Here is a 25336-nt window from a genome sequence, read left to right on the forward strand (position 1 = left end):
ATTTAATACTGGACGTATTTGGATCTAAAACAAGTGGTGCCTCACTGAATGAGACATAATGGTACTGTGACATTACACCCCATATTCTTCATAGAAATATTGTTATATGAATATGGCATAACTAAGATATGTTTTATGCAAGACGGGTCATGTGAGATATCATTGGAAAGGTTATGATTTACTGAATGTGATTATCCTATTTGTATGTGTAACCCACACAACTTCTGGGTGTGGTGTTATGTCCCATCTAGTGGCACTGAGACCACTTAAAGAGAGAGAGAGATAAAATGAGTATGCGCTACAGCCTGAGCTAACAGCCAGTCGGCTTTTAGCTCATACAGTAGAGGCTCATGCACGAAGCTCCAGAGGTCTCCGGTTCAATCCCACCCGCCTACGACCAGGGTCTGTCGGTGTTACACATGCATGTATCATTTCTGTATCCGAAGTTAGGAATATGGACTATGTATCAATTACAAAAATGCTTGCACCTGGGGAACGCCCACCAGACAGTAGGCAATCAGCCTGGACGGGCCATTAGGAAGGACAACTGGACTTTTAAGATACTAATCTCCCTCCTTCCTGAGAAGTTTCCTGGGATGCTGCTTTGACACTACAGGGTCCTGTGATCACGTCACCTGGTACTGGACACCATCTTGAATGGCTGGTATTTTTCCAGTAGAAGAGGGTGGGGTTCAAACTGGGAAACAAAGGATTCCCGCCATATGCAAATCCTATTTAAAGCTGGGGAGTGAGTTAATCTTGGTTCTTTTCCACTGCCTCCCTGCCCAAGAAGGAAGAGTGCTGAAAACACCTGAAGAAACAAAGGAACTAAGCTAGTGCAGGGCACAGCGGGGTGGTGGGGAGGCTGAGCCAATCCGAGAAAGGTCTAGCCTGTGAAACGAATACTCGGAGATTTAAGCTGCAAGCAGTGCAGTTTACCTTCAAGAAACTTTGCAACCTGCATAAAACAATATTTAGCGAGAGAATTTGCTACTATTACCTAGTTAATTTAGTGTATTTAGCTTAGTTTGCGTGTTTTGTTTTGTTTGCTCAGTGATCTGCTGTTCTGTTTGCTATTCCTTATAATCACTTAAAATCTATCCTCTGTAGTTAATAAACTTGTTTTTTTGTTTATTCTAAAACCAGTTTGTGTAAGTCATAACTGGAGGGGCCAAAAAGCTATGCATGGGGGAGGGGATGGATTTCATGAGCTTATGCTATATAGATTTCTGTGCAGTGCAAGACAATACAATTCTGCGTTTACTCTCCTGGGGGGGTGTACTTGAGTGCTGGGCAATCCCCGAGCGGAGTCTTCCCACACAGAGTTGATCTCAGTGTCTGTATGCCTTTGCAGCTGGGTGTGTCCCTACCTCTGTGTGTGCTAGAGGAGGCCTGAGGGCCTGGCAAAGCAGGACAAGCTGAGGGCGCCCAGGCTGGTGGAATGGGTGGACTCAATGGAATCCCAGTATATCAGGTAGCACCCAGGGGGGAGGGGGGGGTAACCTGTCACAGGTGCCATTTTAAAAGAAGCTGCAGAGCCTGCCTCAGTGCTATTTTGGCCTAACTTGTTAAACTTGCACACTACACAAATCTAACTAAGGCATTACCCATTTGTATGCATACATGGGGGTAGAGGTGCCGGCTTCCTCATTTTCCTAGGGGCGTTTGAACCCAAACTCTCCACCCACTCCACCCCTTCCCCCCCAAGGCCCCACCCCACCCCACCTCTTCCCACCCCTCCCCACCTCTTCCTGCACCATTCGGCCCCCTCCCTTGAGCACGGCCCACCCTCATTCTGCCCACTTACCCCCAGAGAAGCTGGTTTCCTGTTCATGTGAACGCCTTGATGTAGCGTGGATAAATCAATGATTTAAAAAAACTAAAACAAAAAATAAATCAGATTCTTTTATTTAAATTGGATTTTTTGATAAAATGCTTTGAGGAAAAAACCTATCTAAAGATATTTTTAATTAAGATACATTATAGCTCAAAGATATCTCATCATGGAATAGGGATTATAAATTCTAATTTTTTAGTAAGAGACAATATATTCACGTAATGTTTAAGAAAAGTTTTGTAAATGAGTTCCAATAGTTCATGGATTAGGCACCCAATCTTATGGAGTTCCAGGGGCTTCTGTATAGATTATTTAGGTTAATCTTTCTATCTACCCACTGGGACTCTGTGCTCAATCTAGAAGATACCATCAGAGATGCTTACTTTTTCAGTTCTCAAACTGTGGATTTGTGTCTCCAGAAAGAACATGCTTGTTAACAGCAAAAATGTTTTAAAATAAGTAAATAAATAAATAAATAAATAAATGGTAGAGGTGTGAAATAACAGACCTCAACCCTCTGAAACTTTGTGTCCACACAGTCAATCCCTTATCTCTCTCTAAAAGTGCAAAGTTTCAAAAAGTTGAATGAATAGAAGATTGTTGGGGGCAGAATAGATGTGGACAAGGAGAAGAAGCCTGGAGATAAATGTGAGAAGGGAGGGACAGGCAGTAAAAACAAAAGTGAAACTGTTTGAGCAGCATATTCCAGAAGTCTTGAGGTATTTCTAGCCGTCACTGATTTGAGTTCTACCATTCCACTCTCTCACTAGAAGGGAAAACCTATAATGGCAGCAGGCTGTAAGAGAGACCCAGTTTGGGAATATTTTAATGAAGTTCCTCTACCTGTGGGTAAGACAGGAATGCATGCAAAATGCAAACAGTGCAACAAAGAAATGCAAGGCCTGGTTACCCGAATAAAACAACATCATGAGAAATGTTCCTTCTCAGGAGGAAACTGCACTGAAGATGATGAAAGAAACATGTCTGAACACGCAGGATCTTCAGGTTGGTAAACATTTTTATTTCATACTTCTTTAAGGACTGCCTGTCTTCCTTCTAGACTATTCTTGAACTCTCATGTTTGAGCTAAAAATATAGCTGTTACTCTACGGTACTATCATTTTAGATGCAGTTGTGATAAAAAAATAAGTAGCTGAAATAGGCAGATCTTCCTTTTACAATTTCACCTTTAAAGTAGTACTGAGTGTCAGTGAATGCAATGAGTAATACTAAATGAGCATTATGGTAATAATAATTAAATAACTGCATTGACTTATTTTGTTTAGGAGAATCCATCCTCAACATACAGGACTATGAAGACTATCCACCTTCAAGATCACAATCATTTTCTATAGTTTCAGAATTATCTGCCAATGATAGTGTTTCAGTCACATCATGTATGTCACATAGCCACAGTATATCACCTGTAGCAAAAAGAAAAAACTTCTCCGTCATCCATAAACAACCACAGATAAGTTTGTGATAAGAACCAGCAGACTACAAAAAAGTAGTAATTGATAAAAAAAATTGCCCGGTTTGTTTATGTAACAAACTCTCCTTTCCGTATGATTGAGAACCCACACTTCATTAACATGGTTCAGTCATTAAGATTAAGATACAGTCCACCCAACAGAACAGATGTCACACGCAAATTGCTGGATAAAGTGTATGAAAGAAATTGAGCAGTGTGCAAAAGGTCTAGAGGGTGAAATTATTAACCTGAATCTTGATGGGAGGAGCAATATCCACAATGCTCCCATTGTATATGCTTTTGTGACAACAGAATAAGGGAATGTCCTCCTTATGAAACAATTAATACATCAGGAAATGCACACATAGCAGAATACTTACAAGTAGCAGCAGTAAAAGCTATAACAAACTGGAAAAAAATTCAAATGTCTAGTACTCAGCTTGTTCACAGATAATGCTGCAAATGTATCCAAGATGAGAAGAAATTTAGGAGAGAATGAAGAGAGTCCCAAGCTAACATATGATTGCAGTGCTCATTTGATGCACCTCCTAGCCAAAGACTTCAGTGTTCCAGAAATAAAGGCTAATGTTGAAATTGCAAAATACTTCCATAACAACCAGTTTGCAGCAGCTGCTCTGAAAAAACCGGGAGGAACCAAGCTAACTCTCCCACAAGACATGCGATGGAACTCAGTAGTGGACTGTTTTGAGCACTATATCAAGAACTGGCCTAATCTGATGACAGTTTGTGAACAAAATCAGGCAAAAAAAGATGGCATTGTCACAGCCAAAGTTCTCAACATTGGGCTTAAGAGAAAGGTTGAACATGTGCCGAGTACCCTGAAGCCTATTTCTGTAGCGTTGAACAAAATGCAGGGAAATAGCTGTTTTATTGCCGATGCTGTTGAAATTTGGAAGGAACTGAGAGATCTTAAAACGAGAAATATGCAATGACAGTTAAATTTCAAGCATTAAAAAACAAATGGGACAAGCACTATCTCCAGCTCATTTTATTGCAAATATTCTCAATACTCGGTACTAGGGTCAAACTGCTGAAAAAGAGGAGTTGGCTATGACATGGACATCCAGCAATGATCCCTCCATAATGCCAACTATAATAAACTTCAGAGCTAAGGGTGAACTAGTCAAGAAATATAGGTTTGCTGATAATGTTTTAAAGAAAGTCACACCAGTGAACTGGTGGAAGTCACTTAAGCACTTGGATTCAGAGACTGTTGAAGTGATAATCTCACTTTTAACAGCAGTAGTTTCTTCTGCCGGTGTAGAAAGAATATTTTCTTCCTTTGGACTAATTCATTCCAAATTGAGAAAACATTTGGGATCTGAAAAAGCTGGAAAGCTTGTTTTTCTTTTCCAGATGAAGAACAAACAAGAAAATGAAGGTGAAGATGACTGAGTTGGCTGCAGAAGCCAATATTTTAAGTTTCTCAAGTTGACCCGGCTGACTGTCTTATTTTCTGCGTTTTTTTTAAATATTTCATTTAACTATTTTAGTTAAAAACAATTTTAACAAAAACAAACCTGATTTTAAAAAACTTGAATGTTTAACTAAATTCAAAAATTCATATGCTTGTTTTGTTAAAATATTACGTTTTCGGTTAAAGAAAAAAATCCAGAATACATAATGTTGTTTTCGTTAAATAAAACAATTTTAATGTCTGTCTGGTGATGTTCTCCTCCTAATACAGCATGGCAAGAAAATCCTCCAAATATTAATGATTAACCTGTTGAATTGGAGATAGTTCACCTCCCAATGACTTCATAAATATCTGCTTCAGTTACTTTCGGTAAATGAAATAACCAATCATTCCTTTTCTGATATAGCTGTAAAACTAATCTGAAAAGTTTTCAAAATAAATCACTTTAAAAATGTATACTGTGTACCTTCTAAAAATGAAACCTACATCTATCACTGAATTGTGAAGAATATGTATTAAGGTTACAACAACAAACAGGAATGCACTTTTATGTAGAAATCCATGATTAAATAGAGTCTTCCTGACTAGTGATTTAAATAATTATTTAAATCAATCTAAGTTAAATCAAATGCACCCTGCCTTGATGTTAAAGTGATGGCACTCTGTGCAGTTAGGAAAGACAGCTTGTGTTTGATATAAGCAGTTATTTTGTGCCAATGTTTTCTTGCTATATTAGAGGCATCAATATAATGGGGGTTATTAGTAATTACTTGAATTATGGAATCTCATAAATTCCAGCTGGTGAACATGTGGCCAGTGTTATTTCTTTTACAAAAAATTATTCAATAGGCCAAACAAACAACTAAAAACCAACCCTGCATCAGAATGTTGCTTCCACGTTGATGCACACCCATTGCCCATATTTTCTTAATTAATCACACAAAGAATCCTGGATCCAACTGACAAATAAAAGTAATAATAAAAACATACAGAATGCATCAGCCCCTAAGTATGCAAAAATCTTGAGGAAATGAGAGGAACAGTTATAAATGACTTGTATCCAGTGAGATGAAATCTGACTTTATGAGTTCTGGAAAGGAAATCTACAGAAATTCAAAACCTTATTTCTCTTGCGTTTGGCGCTAGTTTGGGAGGATGGTTAGGGGAGGGTGGAGATCAACCTTGTCACAGCACAACATATGTTACTGGTTTATAGACAATCATTCACTACTCCCTGATTTTATTATTTCATGTGCCTGCTTCAAAGACCTTTGACAGTAAGAATGTACTTTAAATCAAAGTGAGTTTATGATATTTTTGATTTACCCAAAAAGAAACACAATAGCTTCAGGGAGAGAAGACAAGACAGAGGTAGGAAATCATGAGTCAAAAGAATTCATACAAACACACTGTCATACATTGCACAACACATCATTGGGCTTGAGTGACTGAATTGTGGAGTAAACGCTGTATGAAGATACTGTATCAAGGCCATTTGCACTACTCTAGTAAAGCTTGCGTGCTTGTTGTCTCTTACAATATTAGTTTTTCAATGTTCTATAACTTGGCTGTGAAAAATTTGCTTCCTTGTGGAGCTTATAATACCACACAAATCTTTACATTAGAAGTAATATAATATTTTTGCAGGACAGAACTTAAAAACCAAGCTTAGTTAAACAAAATTTTTAAAGTAATTACTCCATAATGTGGACTAATTATTTTTGGCAGGGGTAATTTTGTTATTTTTTAATAAGCTATTTAACTTTGAAAACTGCCAACTCCCATAGTTTTACATAAGGGTTTCCTATGCATGTGTGGACTACTACTTAATAGGAAGGTTGCCTCCTGGACTATCCCCTTCTCACCTCACAATTGCATGAGGTGACCTCCTCCCCTCATTTGTGATCAGGCCAATTACAGTAACATTTTATATATTTTTAGTTTCTCTTAATACAAAGTTAGCAGCTGGAAACAAGGAAACCAGTTAGCACCAAGTGACCAGTCAGCTCCAGCAGCTGCTCCGTTAACAGCAATCTGGGATTCTCTGCAATAAGTCATTGATTGTCCCTTATCACTGTATAAGTGTAACTGACACTCCATATCATTTATATATCAGGGAGCTTTTAAAAACCTCACCAGATTAAAAAAACTACAAACAACAAGTAACGAGAGTAATTTCCTCAGATCTGCTCTGTAGGGCAAAAATATGTTACTCATTTACTAAAGATGGATTCTCAGTCTAGTAGCTTTGCTAATCACAGCCTGCCCCAAGCAGTAAAGATAACAATACTACTACAGATTTTCCTGTGGTGAGGTAAGTGAAGTGAGAGCTAGAGGGAGGGAAAAGGAATCCTTGTTACTGGGCATGACCCATAGTCTCATCTCTCATTTGGTTTTCTACCTCATTGAAGCCTTCTAAAGTGCCTGAGCCTGTGAAGTGATGAACTTCCATTCCCACAAAAGAAGGGTTTTACATGGGGGAGCACTGTGACAGAAGATTACACAATAGGAATGGTCTATGACCAGGAATGAGTATTTCCGTATGTCATCCACTAATTGGAGTGGGGAAGAAATATAAGGCAATTTAAAGGTATGATTTTCAAAAGAGTATGTGATTCAGGAGCTTTTCAAAATTCCACCATAAGAGTCTGATCCAACTCCCAGTGAAGTCAATGGAAGTCTCTCCACTGACTTCAATGGAGTTGAATTGAGCCCTAAATATACGCAATATAGAATTATTGCTAAGCAATCAAGACCAAGTATACAATTTTCATCTTTAATCACTTAAAGGAGACAAAATCCACACTCCTACTCCAAGGCTGAACCAGAATGCATAACATCATAACTAAAGATAGGAAGTTTTTCCCTTAAAGATACTGTTTGCAAAACACTTTAAAAACTTAGGAATTTTTCAATAGTTAACATATCAGAACAAATACTGGGACCATAAATTTAATTATAGTTATTTCTGGATTGCAATCCCCAACAATAAACATCTAGAAAATTAACTATATAAGCCCCCACAGAATCAAGCCTTCTAAGATTATGATGTTCCAGAATGTCAATTTTTCTAACTTGCTTTTTCAATGCTCCTAAATAAGTCCATTTGCTTCAATGGGAACAGAGCCTGCATTTCTCTTGGGCAATAGTGCCCAGATCCAGGACCAACAAGTTCTTTTTTGTGGGATGGGTTGTTTTTTAAACATTATTTATACTCCAAGCAGCATTTAAAATTCTATTCTTATCTCACATATCCAACTGTTACATTTGCCTTCCATAGTGGAAATAGCCTCTTATACCGAAAGTAATTGGAACTGCTGGAGTAAAGAGTTATTTTCATCTTGGTAGAGTTGGGTAACAAGATCTGGGTTTGCTCAGCATTCTTAAGTGGGTGAACAAGGTGACCCTCTAGTTTACAAAATTAAAAATCTCGTAAATATATACCCTATTTGGCACAGCAAATCCAGCCACTCATCTATGGGAGTGGGAATTACTCATCCTGGAGTCAGAAGCTTTGAAAATACACATTCCTCACTGAAAAGCCCAGAGCAGTCTTGCATGAACTCAAAACAAGCCTTGACTATATGAAAATTTTTTTGAGGGTAGCTTAATCTCACAAAATGCCAGATGACTCCTAGCCTTCCACAAACCACGTCATCTCTGGATATTACATAAAAAGATGCCATCGACTGGGATCGAATGATCTCGTACTAACTCGTCGTTGAGAAGCATACCAGTTTCTCGCCTCAGCAGCAAATTTGCTCCTGATGTATCTCTTTTGAAGTCAATAGAGTTGCACCAGGAATTAATCTGATCCTTGTGTCTGGTAATTTAGCACTTCTGCAGAGTGTGGAATACAGTCATCAAAATAACAGAGATGAGTTCAGGAAAAGAAAAGGTGTACAGACTTAAAACAGTTAAAATACATGACTTAAAATACTCCTCAGCTAGAATTTTACTACTACATATACATTTTTGTGAATGGCATAAGTAGTTCAAAGGTGTAACTACTAGGTAAATTGGATGGAAAAGGGGATCTAAAACAATTGTTTACAAAAAAAGAGTATATTTACAGTACTCTCATTTTCAGAGCTTGGAAAGAATCCATGATTGTCATGAGACTTATAGCAAATAAGACATTATTAGCAAAACTTGTAAATATTTTGCATAGCCTTCCTGATGGTGATCTGACCAATATTTAAAAAGTAACATACTTCCTTTATAGCATAAACCACTGTAACTTGAAACCCAAATTTTGGTCTTGCATTGCTGACTTTGGTATGCTACCTGGTTTCATAGTAACAACCTGCATCATCTAGTAGTAGTAAGTACATCTGCATCTTCGTGACTCTGCCTGAATTTGATTTGAGTGTAGAGCATTCATAGACCTCACTGCTATGATGATATAAAAACTGCTTCCACAACTGCCTCCAAAAGGTATCCAGTTCCCTGAACAACCAACAAATGCTGTGAGAACATCACTTGGTTTGTAGTTTCTGGCAAGCAGTGGGGATTGAGATTGGGCATATGCTTATTGTGCCCTATCCCATATTGTGTGTGCACATTTATTTAGTGTGGGGCTTTTATGGGCAAGGAGGCTTATCTGGTATAATTGCTTGGATTCTTGCCTGCATACCGTATCACATTGTTTCCACCCATTGCTATGGATTAATTGAGAAATTATGGAACAAAATACACCCATTCTACTCTATATGGTACTTTGTTATACAGCCCAGAGAGTCTTTTAGATCAGTTGCTCTCAATCTTCCCAGACTACTGTACCCCTTTCAGGAGTCTGATTTGTCTTGCATACCCCAAGTTTCACCTCACTTAAAAACTACTTGCTTACAAAATCAGACATAAAAATACAGAAGTGTCACAGCACACTATTATTGAAAAATTACTTACTTTCTCATTTTTACCATAAAATTATAAAATAAATTGGAATATTAATATTGTACTTCCATTTCAATGTATAATATACAGAACAGTATAAACAAGTCATTGTCTGTATGAAATTTTAGTTTGTACTGACTTCGGTAGTACTTTGCATATAGTCTGTTGTAAAACTAGGCAAATATCTAGATGAGCTGATGTACCCCTGGAAGACCTCTGCATACCCTCACGTGTATGTGTACCCCTGATTGAGACCCACTCTTTCAGACTGTGTATTAAAAAGTGACTTAACTCCCAAATTCCTACTAATTCACGCTCATGTTTAGCCTGCCCACTATTTCTCCCCTGCACAAATAAGAAAAACTTGATCCTGCCCATTGATATCTTCCCCTCTTCCTCCATTCCATAGTATAGTCACATCACCATTAGAGTTATGTTCTGTGCTGATGTAGGTTTTAAGATTTTTAACCATGTTTGCCAGTACTCAACTCTATAAAGAAATAAATTTCACCATTGCTCACCCTGTGAAGCAGGGATCTCTTGGTGCCAACAGGCAGAGGGTACAGGAGTGCTTAAGTGTTACAGGGATTCCCTGGGTCTGGTATCCACATACTAGTTCTCCACTGAAAAGCAGTGTGTCGGTGCCCATCATAATTATTGCAAAATACGTGTACCGATAATATATAAGAACTTATGTTTATATACTGTAAATTATGTTCTTGAGGTCTGAGTTGGGGTTGGTCACAAGAAGGTGATAAACAAGGGTCTTTCAGGCAGGAGATGCTTAGATGGAGATTCTAGACAGGAAACAAGCAAAATTACCCTTTTACAAGCAAAGACAACAGATTGTTGGAAATACATCTGGAGGTGCAGAGGTACACCCACTTATCCTTCATCCAGGGGATAAGCTGCCAGCAGAGGATCACAGCTGGTCTGGCTGTTTAACACTGGGAGAGAAACTTTGGGTGAGCTAACCTTTTTGAGAAAAAATGTCTTGTTTGTTAAGTTTAGGCTCTAAAAAGCATGTTACGATTTTATTTTATACGTAACCAGTTGTGTCCATTAATTCTACATGCTTCTTCAATTTTTTGTTAAATAAACTACTACTTGTTTTTACTAAAAAATATTTAAATACTGTGCGTTGAGCAGCGTGGTGATCCTGAGGTATAACTGGTAAGCAGGTGTGTACTATTCCTTTGGGAGTAGCGGGGTCTGTGAATTCTGTGAGTATCCAGTGGAATGGGGTTGGGAACTGCAGGGGGACACTTTGAATACTCAGGCATTGGAGTGTGCTTATTGTTAACACGTACAGAGACAGCTGGGCCTGCAGAGGCCTGGAACGCAGTGCTTGTGTTGCCAGAGGTTGGTAGAGTCAGGGAACTGACCCCCAGCAGGCACACCCAAGGTTTCCTCATGCTAAAGGCAGGTGTTAGCGAGATGCCTCAACTTTGGGTACCCCCAGGAGGTGTCACACTCACATTCCTGTCTTCATATTTTCTTGGTATGTGTCATCTGGGACTTTTTGTATGTATCTCACACACTCTCTTGCCAAACCAGTATTAAACCCTCTGCCAAAAGCACCTTTTTGTCAGTATAAGCGGTGTATACACTAGGAGGGTTTGCCAGTGTAGCCACATCAGTGTAGACTATGCTTCAGACTATGTTTAATTTCCTTCAGATAAATACTACTTACCTACCTCACAGGAATGTTATGTTTGTTAAATAATGTTTATTCAACCATTTTAAAACATAAAATATGTCATCATCATCTTCACTTCTCTAAGAGATCATCAGGAAAGATTGAGAGATACCTTGAGACACGAGGATGATACTTCGCCATACCAAATTCTTGAAAGTCAACAGGGTTCCAGAGGAAACAAAGTCCATAATCAGGGCTCTGGTTCATCAATGCCTCCTAACTGCATTTTCCTCACTTTAATCATATTCCTTTAGTAACATTTGCAGCACTATCTTGTTTGTGTTACCAGAAAGCTTTTCAGCCTAATTGTGTCTGCTATCATAGACTAAAGTTGAAAGGGTTGTTCTCTGTTTGCAACCCCGTTAGTAAGGATACAATGAAGTCCTATTTTTAGAAAATAAAAAAATGTGAAATTCCTAGTGAAACACTAGGAATAAGCATGAGCAGCGATTTTGATGGGTGAAGGGTAGCTGAGAGTAAGTTTATGTTTCAGATAGCTTATTTGTAGTGCCCTACCAAATTCATAACCATGAAAAACAAGTCACAGACCATGAAATCTCGTCTCCCCTGTGAAATCTGGTCTTTTGAGTGCTTTTACCCTATACTATACAGATTTCACGGGGAGAGACCAACGTTTCTCAAATTGCAGGTCCTGACCCAAAAGCGAGTTGCAAGGGGGTCACAAGGTTATTTTAGGGGGAGGGGGGTCACAGTATTGGGCTGACTTTGGAGCTGGGTGGCCGGAGAGTGGCGGCTGTTGGCCAGGCGCCCAGCTCTGAAGGCAGTGCCCCACCATCAGCAGCACAGGAGTAAGGGTGGCAATACCATGCCATCCTTACATTTGCACTGCTGCTGGCAGCGTCTCTGCCTTTAGAGCTGGGCCCCCGGCCAGCAGTTGCCACTCTCCAGCTGCCCAGCTCTGAATACAGCACTGCTGCCAGCAGCAGCGCAAAAGTAAGGGTAGCAGTATTGTAACCCCCCTACGATAACTTTGTGACCCCACCACAACTCCTTTTTGGGTCAGAACCCCTATAATTACAACACCATGAAATTTCAGATTTAAATAGCTGAAATAATGAAATTTACAATTTAAAAAATCCTATGATCGTGAAATTGACCAAAATGGACCATGAATTTGGTAGGGCCCTATTTATTTGCTATGAAATATAAAAAATAATGAAGACTGAACAGTACTGTAAACATTGATGTTATGATTAAAAAGGAAATGTAATAGCTTTATAGAATAAATGCTTCTTCATTAGTCTCCTCGAGCAATCAGCTAATAAGGTGCTCCACCCTGGGCACAACAATAATGCCATTGAAGTCAATGGAACTACTAGCACATCCAAAGATACACACAAGCATTACTGCTTGCTTGTTCCATCTACCTACTTAAGCACTTGTAATAGTGCTCTTCACCATAGTATCTGAACACTCCCCAGGAGCAGGTGGCCTGATTTTCCTCCCTATTTCAACTGAGGAATAAACAGACACCTTTATCTCCACAACATTTAATAAACTGTAACCTTTTATCCCACGAAAAACACACTTGTTATCATAAACTGATTTATTCTGTATTGAAGAACTTGGGACTCTTCCGCCTCAGGCCAGTGGTGGTGAGACTTTTAGATACTACAGTGAGTGTACCCCTACACTGCTCTTTTGTACCCACTATCAAACTGAAAGTGCAGGGTCACTAATTTTGCAGTAGTCAGCTTGCCATTCCAGCATGTGCAGCACTAAAAGATTGGAGGAGATCACAGGAGGGAAAATCAGCCTCCCGCCAAAAAAACAAAAAAACCCAGTGGTTTCCTGCTGTGATCATCCCAATATTCCTGAACAACTGCCTCAGAGAAATGAGAGCCTCCTTGGCATGCAGCCTATTTGGGACAGATAAGGGATAACTTGATGCTTCAATGTCTGGGGCTCTTCTAGGTGAAAGTGAAGTGAAATGAAATCTAAACTCCAAATATTAAGGCAGTTTAGCTGCCTCTTCACCATCTACCAGCTGTACCTGTTAAAATTTAACATTGTGGCTGTTTAATTTTTTTCTTTTTATTCAAAGGTGGTGTAAAATGATAATGCAAGAATGGGACTGGGGACAGAAGAATAAAAATTAATAATGTTAAAATGGGTGCAATAATGCCAAAAAACAGCTTTTACAAAAGCATTTACAGCACAGGAGAGTGAACATAAAATCAGTGGCATCTCTGATCTGAGCCATGATGAAATTATGCTAAGTTTATGCATTAAGAAAAATTCACATACAAAAAACCATGAAAATATAATTGGATTTGTCATTTCAAAGTATTAGTATCAGATATCCAGATAATAGGGGGTGACATACTCCTATGCTAATAAAGGGAGTTAGCCAAATAAACAAATGCTGTGTTTCTACTGTAAGGAAATACATGTACCAATGAAGCAACCTTTTCAGCACAAAAGTAATTTAATACTCAAACCGCATGAAAAGTGATCTCTATGGGAATAGCACAGCTGCTAAAATCCAAGTCAGTTTTTATTAAATCATCAGGATTGTTTATGTAAAACAGGGCTCTTTTAAAATGACCACCAAGAGGAAATCATTTGCTAACAAAAACGGACACCCGCATTTAATTTAATGGTGTGTGCGTGTGTGTGTGTACACAAGTACGTGTACATCAAAGCTGTATGTGGTCAGTATCTCTAGTCATAGGGTAGATGAACAGGAAGTGAAAAGGCTACTTAGGTGGACAGACAAATTTAGTATGAAATATCAGATTCCGTACTTTCAAAACAAACAGGATAAACTGATTATCTTTATTTTATAAAAAACAAAACACATAGGATGACCCTCCATAGAGTACCTCTGCAAAAACATACTAGTGGAAATAAAGAGAAAATGACTTTTTTTTAATGACCACTATATTGCTTAGCCACTCAAGAGAGTAGAGATGTGCTCCCAACAGAACTAAGAGTTTGTAAATTTAGCACTGGAGTTTTTGAAGAGAATATGCACATAAAAGTCCTTGAGGGCCTGGACTAACATATAAGCTATACTACAGGAGTGAGCGGTATACTGTATCAACAGAAGTTTCTGCAAGACAGAACTCTAAATCTTCAAAAAAAAAAAAAAAAGAAAAAAAAAAAGAATCCCCAGCCCCTCAAGATCTGTATTTTTAAATATGAAGGATGAGTTTAGTGTAAAGAATGGAAAGAAATTCCTGCAGCGAGTCTCTGGGTACACAAAACTTGACTGAATTAACAGCATTTCCATGTGTGCCAAATTTTGACTTAAACCACTGACTCTTCATATTGAGATATCCCAGTCAAGACCACTAGGACTTACACTACACAGTCCCAGAAAAGTTGCCAAAGACAGTTTTCAAGGATACAATACAGGAAAACAATCCAGCAAGGAAGAGGCCTTACACAGACACATGAGTGGTATGTACCAGTTTTCTGGTAAGATTCAATTCAGAATCCCAGTAACTCCTGTAATCCATTAGTCAAGTCAGGATGTCAGCACTAGCATGAAAACTAAGCACCTCTTTAATACTACACAGTTATAAAGGTAATTTTTACTTTATCCCTACATACAAGTCTTTATCAAGAAAGATCAGCTATTCACACTTTACCTAATTGCAAAAGGCACCCAGTGCAAGTGTGTTAAAAAGAGGCAGAAGCAGACTTCAGAAATCATTTCTCAAATAATTAAAAAAGAAAGATTCTTCAACTGTACACTTTAAACTATGTCATAATGTCTCTGGATTAACAGTACAGCAGCATGTTGTTCTTGGTGCCTTTTCACTGAAGATAAAGGGAAAAGCCTCATTATACTGGTTTCCTAACTTTGCCCATAATGTATCTATTTTTTTAGATGTCAGCATGAAACTCTGATGTAGAGAGACAGTAGGTGACAGACTTGACATCTCTATGCAACCCAAGGAAAACCAGAAAATAGTGTAGGGAGAGGGGAGTCAGACCGAAATGGTTTAATCTGTAGCCAGGACATAGGAATAAGTATTGGGTTAGATCCCAGATCCTAAAGAAACAAGAAAAAGAAGTGTCTTTGAGTGAACCAACCTTAGATGCCACATGACCTGATTGTAAAACATTGCATATTCAGAAATAAAATACAAGCAACTCAGACTTACTTTGGGAGAGCAGGCTGTGCACTTGTCAAATGCAAGGCTGACAGGAAGGACATTATCAAATCTTGATAAAAAGCCACGAATCTGGAAAGAAATAAAATGTACATTCATATCATGTAATTATAGCATGCGTATTTCCAAAATTCTAGCTGAGTTAGACACGTTCAGCAAGGGAATGATCATCCTATACCTCTGCAAAATCAGAGTGGTGCTAATTTAATGGCCTCAATAGTCTGTTCTATTAAATCTGTACTGGTACAATATATGAATTGGTTGATTTTTCTACAGACACATGTAATGGTAGGACAATATAAATGCAATAATATTTAAATATGAACGGAGGCACAGCACCACCTGCAGTTTGAACTTTTTAGTTAATGTTGAGAAAACAGCCAGCCATGTCATAACTTTCTTCTCTTGTGCATTTCCCTACCTTCTCTCTCTTTATAAAGATTACAATCTGAAAATGTAAACATTGTGCATTCCCGTACCAAACGGCAGCTTCTGACCTATTTGACATATTAGAAAAGTATAAAGAAAACTAATACACACAATTTCCAGAGAATTGGTTCTGATAAGATATACACTGTGTACAGACTTTGGGTCAGGGACTGGATCTTCCAATATGTTTGCAAAAAACCCAACAGAATGACCTGGATGCTGGTTGAGGAACTTTAGCACTATTACAATACAAACAATTAACACAAGTGTTTTTCCTCTCTCCCCATTTTTTCTTCTCTTTTTTGGTAAATGCAGTTCATTCTTAACGTCATGTTGTACTTGACTAATTGTTAAAGTAATCAACTGCTTGAACACTGGAATTTTTTATACAGAACTAATTTTTTTCTATTATCTTCTTAGTTTGCTTTCCCAGATGAAGTTTCCAGGAGAGGCTCAGACCAGGAATACGTTTTTGAACTAAAGTGGATTAAGCATTTAGATGGTCTCTGCTCCAGAGAGCTTACAATCTCTTTATTGTGCGTGTGTAAAGCGCCTAATACAATGGGGTCCTGGTCTGTGACTGGGTGCCATTGCTATACAACTAATACAATAAAATAATAACTAATTCAATGTTTTAAAGAAGTTCTTATAACATTTTTATTATAGCTGACCATTGTGCAACATATTCTTCCCCCTCTACACACACACAAAACAATGCTTGTGAGGCTGCATAAATGATTACATAATTCCATTATATTTAAATTGCCACAACTATGCTTCAGAGTCTACTTTCTCATTTGTGAAAAATGTCTCATCTCTAGACACTGGATGAAATCTGAGCCCCATTGTAGATACTGACAACATTCAGTGAAGCCAGAATTTCACCCATTATGTTTTAAAAAGATAACCTTCCGCATGAGATCTGAATGTACAGTAATGACATAAATGGAAATGTTAACCTGTCTGCAGATAGTCTGAAACAATAGCTCTCTGAGATGTGAACTATCCTATTCATCTCAGTGGGTATTATCTCTGAAATATGACAATTTAAATGTAATTAACCATTTCACTATTGAGCATTTTAGCAGAAACATGCCTATTTTTCATTGATGGATGCAGAGGGGCAGCTAGTTGCTCTCAAAGGTCACCAGCATGGGGATCAGGAAATTCAAGCCCTCATATTCCCAAATTTAAGTCAAATCTGCTCCTGTCCCAAAGGGGGAGGGAAAGAGGAGACCCATCCCTTCTCCAGTGCCAAAAGCCTCAGTTTCTCTCATGGGGAAAAGAAAACAAAGAACAGCTTCCACACTTTCTTTATTTCCACTACCAGGTTGTCAAAGCCTCCAGTTTCCCCCAAGACCTTCTGCTATTCACTATCAATATAAAAAATCAGCAACCTGCTGAACAGTGAAAATTTAGGACAGCGTAGACTAAACTGTTCATTAGCAAAATATAAATCAAAACACAAAGGAGATGCTGCTGTTTGAACCTGACTAGAGAGGTGAGAGAAAGGCATAGAGGGAGTCAGTGCCACATAAATTATGTGGCAGGGGCCACAAAATTAAGTCTAATATGTCACAACATGTCCAATAAAAGATACTACCTCACTCACCTTGCCTCTCACTGGATGTTCTGCTTCATACAGAATTGGAAATCAGTTGTTTATATCAAGATCATTCTAATTATTTAGCAGGTTCTACATTGCATTAATATTTATACATTATTATTATTACCTTACCCCACTACCACCTTGGTGTCTCTGATGGTCAGTCTTCCTATAGATGCTTCCAAAATGCTTGGGAGGTACTGACATTATTACTGCTTTTCACCATTATTATGCTGGCTATTTTGTAATTCTGTTATGCTGGGAAACCCATAACATTGCCACAGAGTACACTCAGGTCAGTTGTAATAGATTAATATGAACAGAGAACAGTAAGTAACAGCATCGTTCCAGTGTAAACTACATTGATTTTGCCATGTACTTTGGTAACTACTGTAACAATACAATTAAGTTAGCCATATGTGACAACATAATTACTCACGATCAATAGTTTATCAAAAAAGTGCCTCTCATTGCTCAAATCACCTTTACATCAAACATACGTTGCAACTGAAGGAAGGCCACATTTTTAAGTAACATAAAACATATAGAAAGGTCTGAGCTGGCAAATTAGACAGCTTGTACTCATACGACTTTTGTGCAAAAAGCTCTGAACCCAAGAACATTCTTTATCAAGAGGATCCATGCTCTATTATTTTGGTGAAAAGTAACAGTAATAGATGGACAAAATATATTCTCCAAACTACAGAAACAATCTAACAGAAGTGAGCAGGTTTGCGGGAGTCAAAATCTGGTCCCACATTCACACCCATTACTGGATTTTGGGGAGTTACATTAAAAACCAATACAGATAGAATACAGTTCAAACGAAAATAAAAACCTTTCAGACAAAAAAAAGATAAGTTCAACATGAAAATATTGTATTTCATACTGACAGCAGCTGGCCCCAAATGACTGCACAGCAATTCATTTATGGTATCAATTTCATCAGACTTGCTTAGTCTAGACACTTCACTTTAACAAGAGACTGGCAGAGGTTAACCTGTCTACTAAGAACTGAATCATAATTTCAAAGCCATAACTGCACATTAAATTACATAATGGCTACATCTGATACTTTTTAAACAGTGAACTTTATACAGCTGTAGGAAAATGACATCAGGGCAAGCCAGATATCAGGCAACATACATAACCTATGATAGTTGAATTTGTCCTCAGAGGCTCCTGATTTCAGTTTGTTCTCAGCATTTCTTGGGAACTAACTACAAAAAAAAAAGAGGCACGCCAACCCAGGAGAAGAGCCTAAATGCTTTTCAAAATACCTGTTGCAAATGAAGCATAGCTTAAATAGAGCTATTAGCGGTCACAGCAGCAAGCAACCGGCACACAAAAGAATGTACAAGAATAAGCGGGAGCAGCGACACCTACCAGAGTAAATCCCTACTCTAAAATAAAAAGAGCAGTCACAATCTGCTATGTCAACAATCCTGGGGTAAGAGTATGGCTATGCCTATTCTTAAACCGCTGCTGCAGCTGTGCCGCTGTACCACTTCAGTGTAGCCACTCAGTACAGCGATGGGAGGGGTTCTCCCGCTGCTGTAGTTAATCCTCCTCCCTTAGAGGGAGATAGCTAGACTAATAGAACAATTCTTCTGTCAACCTAACCCTGTCTACACTAGGGGATAGACTGGCTTAACTACCTCGCTCAGGGGTGTGGATTTTTCATAACCCTGAGCGACAGAGCTGGGTGAACTTACCTTTTTAGTATAAACCTGCACTAAGACTCAACAGGACAGTCCACCTGCTGGTATAAATTGACAGCTCCACTGCAAAAGCAAGAGCCCAAATAGACACTGAATGCTATGTCTACATTTAAAAGCTACAGTGGTACAACTGCAGTGATACAGCTGTGCTGCTGTAGCATTTCAGTGAAGACACTTAGTACAGCGATGAGAGAGGTTCTCCTGTTGCTGTAGGTAATCCACCTCCCCCACAGGCAGCAGCTAGGTTGACAGAAGAATTCTTCACTGACCTCTTGCTGTCTACACCAAGGGGTACGTTGGCCTAACTACGTCTCTCAAGGGTGAGGATTTTTCATGTTCCTGAGAGACGTAACTATGCTAATATAACTTTTCAGTGTGGACCAGCCCTTACACTGAGCCTGTACTGTGTCCGTTTGGGTCCTTGTTATTTATGGTCTGTCATGTTCTTTTAGACTACACTCTTATCTCAGAATTAGTACAATGGTACATTGTGAGTGGTGGGCAGGGATTAACTCTGGTGTCCTCCTGCCAAAATTATTATAAACACTTAAAAGTTTTATTGACTTTTCCTTTTTTGATATTACAATAAAACAAATTAATTTAACCACAGGACCCTGGGTTCAAGTTGTTACTTTAATGATCTGACACAGGCTCACAAATGCAGATCAGGAAGAAATGATTTTTTCTCCCGAACCCTCTCTTATCGCCCATTTTGTTTCCTTCTCCTATTTTTTTCCATGGTATTCCTTATTTCTGCACCTTTCTCTCACCTATGGCCTCATGCACAAAGCAATCACCCTCTCTTCTTTCAAACCCCTTCTTCCAAGAGTCAAACCTAAGTTAACTAAGAAAGAAACGTGTCATGCACTGATCATAAAACTATATTTAAAACCCATAATAACCTATACAACAGGACCATGCTCTGGGTTTATTTGTCTATCCACTTAGATCACATGGCCCTTGTAGCAGGGACTACCTCCTCTTCTGTGTTTTGAACAAACAAATAAGAATACTACAAATAAATTCAGATCTTATGCGGAGATTATCCTGAACTCACCCTCTTATGATAGAGAGTCTCCAAACACAGGGTACTCATGCAGTCTGTGGCCAAATTCTGCCTTCAGATGTACGTTGATGGATTTCCTCTGAAGGCAGAAGGTGGTCCTATCACTATTTTCAGTTTTAAGGAGAATATTTCAATCTCAGTTCTGAATTGCGTTGCTTATTATTTCAATTAACCACTTGGTGGCACTGACATACAATATCTGAATTTATATATAGGCAAGTAACTACATTAACTTGCTACTTTTATTTTCTATTAAAAATAGATACATATCAAATATTCTTTTCTTGTATTAAGCCTAATTTTTGTTACATTGTCAGCTTTGATTTATGCAAGCAGCCAGACTTTACACATGAATGGTGTGGAACTGAGCATAATTGAAAATCAGGTCATAGAAGTCTCAAATTGGGCACCCAAAAACGGAGGACTACACTCCAATCCTCTTAAACTGAAAGAGAAGTTACTCACTCTGCTCACTAAATGTAAATCTTCAAAATGTGTCTCCCTATGGGTGCTCCATTTCAGGTGTGTGCACATGACTCATGCACCTCTGGTTGGAGCTTGTCATTTGCAATGTCTGTTCAGCCCACGCATGCACTGTTGATATCCTTGTGCCCTGCACTGAGGATATATCAAGCTGCACAAATGAACCACCCTCAGCTCCCTCTCCACCGCAGAGTCTCAGAAGGAAACTCTGAAGCAGAGGGAAAGGAGGTGGGTAATGGAGCACCCATAGGGATACACATTTCAAATAACTACAGTGACTGCACAGGGTGAGTAACCTCTTTCTTATTCAAGTAATGATTCTGAGTGCTCCACTTCAGATGACTCCTGAGCAGTATCCCACATAAACAGGAGGGAACTTTGGAATCAAGTCCAGAACTGCATTGCAAACTGCCAAAATCAGATCTAGAGGCGCTGACTAGAATATAGTGTCTGGAGACTCATGTACCAATGATCATGTAACAGCTCTGCAGATCTCAGATACTGGAACATTCTCAAGTAGAGCTATAGATGTAAACTGACTTTGTAGAGTGAGCGAACACACCAGAGAGGGCTGAATGCTCGCACCACCGTAACAAGCAATAATACATTCAGAAATTCATTTTGATAGTCTTTGGGTAGGAACCACAGAACCTTTAGATCTGCAAATGCAACTAGCAGTCTAAGAGATTTCTGAAATGATTTAGTCCTACATAGGTAGAAGGCTAAACACCCTCCTGACATCTAGAGCATGGAAAGCAGTCTCCAGATTGCAATTATGTGGTTTTGGAAAGAAAACTGGTAGGTAAATTATCTGAATCAGATGAAACTCAGAAGACACTTTAGGAAGGTACTTGGGGTGTGGCTGTAAGGAAACCTTGTCCTTGTAGAATATTGTATAATGGCAGGCCCTTCTTAAGGCCCCAATTTCTCTGACTCTTCAGCTAATGTAATAGCCATTAAGAAGGCTGTCTTCACAGACAAATTCAGTGAGGAGAAGGTTGCCATTGGTTCAAAGGAAGGTTTCATGAGATTTTTTTAAGAACTAAATTAAGGTCCCAAACTGGGGAGGGGACTTTCACCTGTGAAAAAAGATTTTCACAAACCTTAGAGTTGTAGGGTGAGCTAACAGCAAGAACCCCTCAACTGTGGTATGCAAAATTTTTAATGAACCTTAAGAGAACTGACAGTCCCATTTTCATTAGTTGCAGCATGTATCCCAGAATAACTGGAAGTGAGGCAGATTTGGAAACAACTCCCTGCAGTTTGCATCAGTGACTAAATCTTCTCCACTTTTGAAGGTCAATATTTCTGGTAGAATTTGTCCTACTATTTAGTAATATATTTTGTACCTCTATAGAACAGGCTGACTCTAATCCTATGAACCATCAAGGAGCCAAGCCTTAAGGTAAAAAATTCTCAGATTGGGATGCAGCAGTCGACTGGTGTCCTGGGAGAGGAGCTGAGGAGTGACTGGAAGACTTACCGCTGGACAAAGAGCTAGGTGAAACTGAAAAAAAAACCATGCCTGCTTCAACCACATTGGCGCTATTAGGATAACTCTGGACTTGTCCTGTCTGATTTTGTTCATTCCGAGGATCAAAGGCTTCGGAGAAAACATGTAAAACAGTTTCTTCATCCAAGGAAGGCATTCCCCAAGGAATTGTGACCTAAATGCCCTACTCCCTCTTGAACAGAATAGACAGCATTTTGTATGAGAGGCAGAAAATGAAAGCAGGCATTTCTGATCACTCTAAGCTTCAACTGATTGAAATGGATGGTGGTTTCTTGGGGTGCCCATCGGCACTGTATCTTGAGCGCATCAGGGTGTGCTCCCACCCATTCTAAAAGAGATGCATCCATCGTTATGGTTACCACTACTTGAAGGAAGGGAACTCCTGAACCTACACTGCAATGAACCTTCCACCAGCCTAGGGAGTGTCTCACGTGCTGAGGCACTAATGCCTGTTTGTGCAGGTTGTCTCTTTTTGGTGAGTACACTGACCTGAGCCATCCCTGGAAACAATGGAGTCATAATCTCACATTTTCTGTCATAAAAGTGCAAACTGCCATGTGACCTAGAAGTCAAAGACTGTTTCTGATGAAGTCTGAGGGCTTCCTTCATAGTTATGACAAGGTCTGATAGTGTCATGAACCTGTCCATGGGAAGGAAGACCTTGGATGCCAAAGAATCCAGGGATGCCCCTACAAATTCTATGTTCTATATGGGAGTCAGTGTCAATTTCCCCCCATTCAACTGAAGACCCAAGTCCAAGAACAGAGAACGTGCTGTCCACATGGCAATCAACACCTCTTGGCACAACCAACCCTTGAACAGTCTATCAACAAGGTACAGGAATACCATGACTGCCTGATGATGCAAGTAGGCAGCCACTACCAACAGAACTTTTGAAAACACAATTAGAGCCAAGGAAAGTCCAGATGAGAGTACCCAGTACTGAAAGTGATCCCAGCCTATGACAAAACAAAGGAATCTTCTGTGGAATGGGTGTATTTTATGTGGAAGTATGTGTCTTGAAGGTCGAGGGCTGAAAACCAATCCCCTGAATTTAGAGACAGAATAATAGCTGTCAGTCACCATCCTGAACTTTTGAGACCTCAAAAATTTGTTTAAGAGTCTTAGACCTAAGATTGGTCTTCACCCTCAGTTTTTCTTTGGCATAAGGAAGTACCTTGGGTAGAAGTCCTTTCCTTTGTGCTGAGCGGGAACCGGCTCTATTACTCCAATACAAAGAAGGGTGTTTATTTCCTGTCTTAGTAAGAACTTATGAGAGGGGTCTCTGAAGAGGGACAGGGCGGGCAAATGAGGGAGGGAGGTAAAATGGATGATGTAGCCCAGTGATATTTCCAGCACACATTTGTCCTGAGGTGGTATGCTCCCATGTTTGTCAGGAATGGAAGAGTCAGTCTCTAGTGTGAGGAGGCGGCAAACCACTGCAGCTGACAAACTGAAGAGATGAGAGGGCTCAAACCCTTAACCATCCTGTCAAAACTGGTGCTTCAAAAAGATGAAGCATGCTGCAAACTTGTGGCAGGTGGATTAGAGAATTTATTTCTCCAGAACCTGTGTGTCTTTCTAGGAGGTTCTATTGGTCTCTGAAACCCAGACCATTGCACCAGGTGGGATCTTTGGGCTGTTTGTAATCTACTGTTTGTTCACAGGAGTGTAGTGGCCCTGGAATCTTTAACAGTATGCAACAATTCGTCAGTATTCTCTGCAAACAACTTCAGTCCATCAAATGGGAAATCCTCTACCGTATTCCAGATGTCTCTGGGGAAATCAGACAACTGGAGCCAGGATGCCCCCATGCATTACCATTACTGCTGCATCCAAAGCCACCTGGAGAGATGGTCTGGCCAGTAATCATCCCTCAGCTATAGCAGCCTGAAATGGTTCCTTTTGGTCTGGAGTGAGGTTTTGAATTAAAGAACCAAATTTTTGCATAATTTGTAAAGTTATATTTGGCCATCAATACCTGGTAATTTGTGATGTGGAAATGTAGGGTTGCAGATGAATAAGTTTTTCTCCCCAGAAGGTCCAGGTGCTTCTGGTCTCTGTCATATAGGATGGACTGACTCCAGTGTTGCTCTATTCATTCACTGAATCAACTACTGGAGAGTTGGGTGGAGGGTGGGAAAAGAGGAACTCAGATGCATTGGTGAGAACATACTACTTGTTACTGGCTCTCTTACACATAGGTGTTACTGTGGACAGTGTGCGCCAAAAGCATTGCACAGGTTCCAGCACAGCCTTACTGATAGGAAGGGCAACTACGGATGGCATCGCAGCGTGAAGAACATCCAACAGCTTGTGTTGAGATTCTTTGACCTCCTCAATAGGTATCTGCAGGGAGTCTGCACATGTTTAATGAGGTCTTGACACTGCCAAAAATTATCAGCCATTGATGGAGGTGGAGGCATCACCGCCTCATCAAGTGATGAGGGGACACGATGGTAGTCTGAGGGGTAGCTCCTTTGTTTGCCCTAGCCTCCTGATCCTTGAACATTTCCTCCTGTTGAGTGGTGTGCTGGGAAGTGGAATCTTGATTCCTATCTTCTTGATGGGAGAGGGTTGGAGAACTGCTGGCGATCAACTGCCCAGGGATCCCAATATGAGCATGGAGGACCATATGGGGGAGGGGGTGACATCCAATATTGTTCTCACCAAAAGCGATGAGGTCCCTGGTCATGAGGTCCCACACTGCTGTCCTGGGCAACACAGTATGGGGAGGAGGCGAGCAGCCCTCAGCGGTGAAAGAACAGGTTAAGGACTATTTAGAAAAGCTGGACATGCACAAGTCCACGGGTCCAGATCTAATGCGTCCGAGGGTGCTGAGGGAATTGGTTGGTATGATTGCAGAGCCACTGGCCATTATTTTGAAAACTCGTGGCGATCGAGGGGAGGTCCCAGACGATTGGAAAAAGGCAAATATAGTGCCCATCTTTAGAAAAGGGAAGGAGGAGAACCTGGGGAATTACAGCCTCACCTCAGTCCCTGGAAAAGTCATGGAGCAGGTCCTCAAGGAA

General features: G+C 39.7%; 1 protein-coding gene across 22 annotated transcripts in view; it reads right to left on the reverse strand.

Annotated features, from left to right (window-relative positions):
* ATG7 (autophagy related 7) overlaps window positions 1-25336 on the reverse strand; it is a 327788-nt gene that overhangs the window by 231692 nt on the left and 70760 nt on the right. For 14 of the 22 annotated variants that reach the window (XR_006292251.1, XR_006292252.1, XM_043551500.1 and 11 more), the window contains one exon: window positions 15478-15558. Coding sequence is in view for 20 of the 22 variants with exons in the window: in XM_043551500.1 (XP_043407435.1) it covers window positions 15478-15558 (81 nt within the window). In the remaining 2 variants the exon portion in view is untranslated. Of the gene's footprint in view, window positions 1-7514; window positions 8587-13143; window positions 15366-15477; window positions 15559-25336 lie in introns of those variants that run through there. The other 8 variants (XM_043551509.1, XM_043551510.1, XM_043551507.1 and 5 more) reach the window with 7 other exon arrangements.

The sequence above is a fragment of the Chelonia mydas genome, chromosome 7 (assembly GCF_015237465.2).
Source record: "Chelonia mydas isolate rCheMyd1 chromosome 7, rCheMyd1.pri.v2, whole genome shotgun sequence".
Classification (NCBI taxonomy): Eukaryota; Metazoa; Chordata; order Testudines; family Cheloniidae; genus Chelonia; species Chelonia mydas.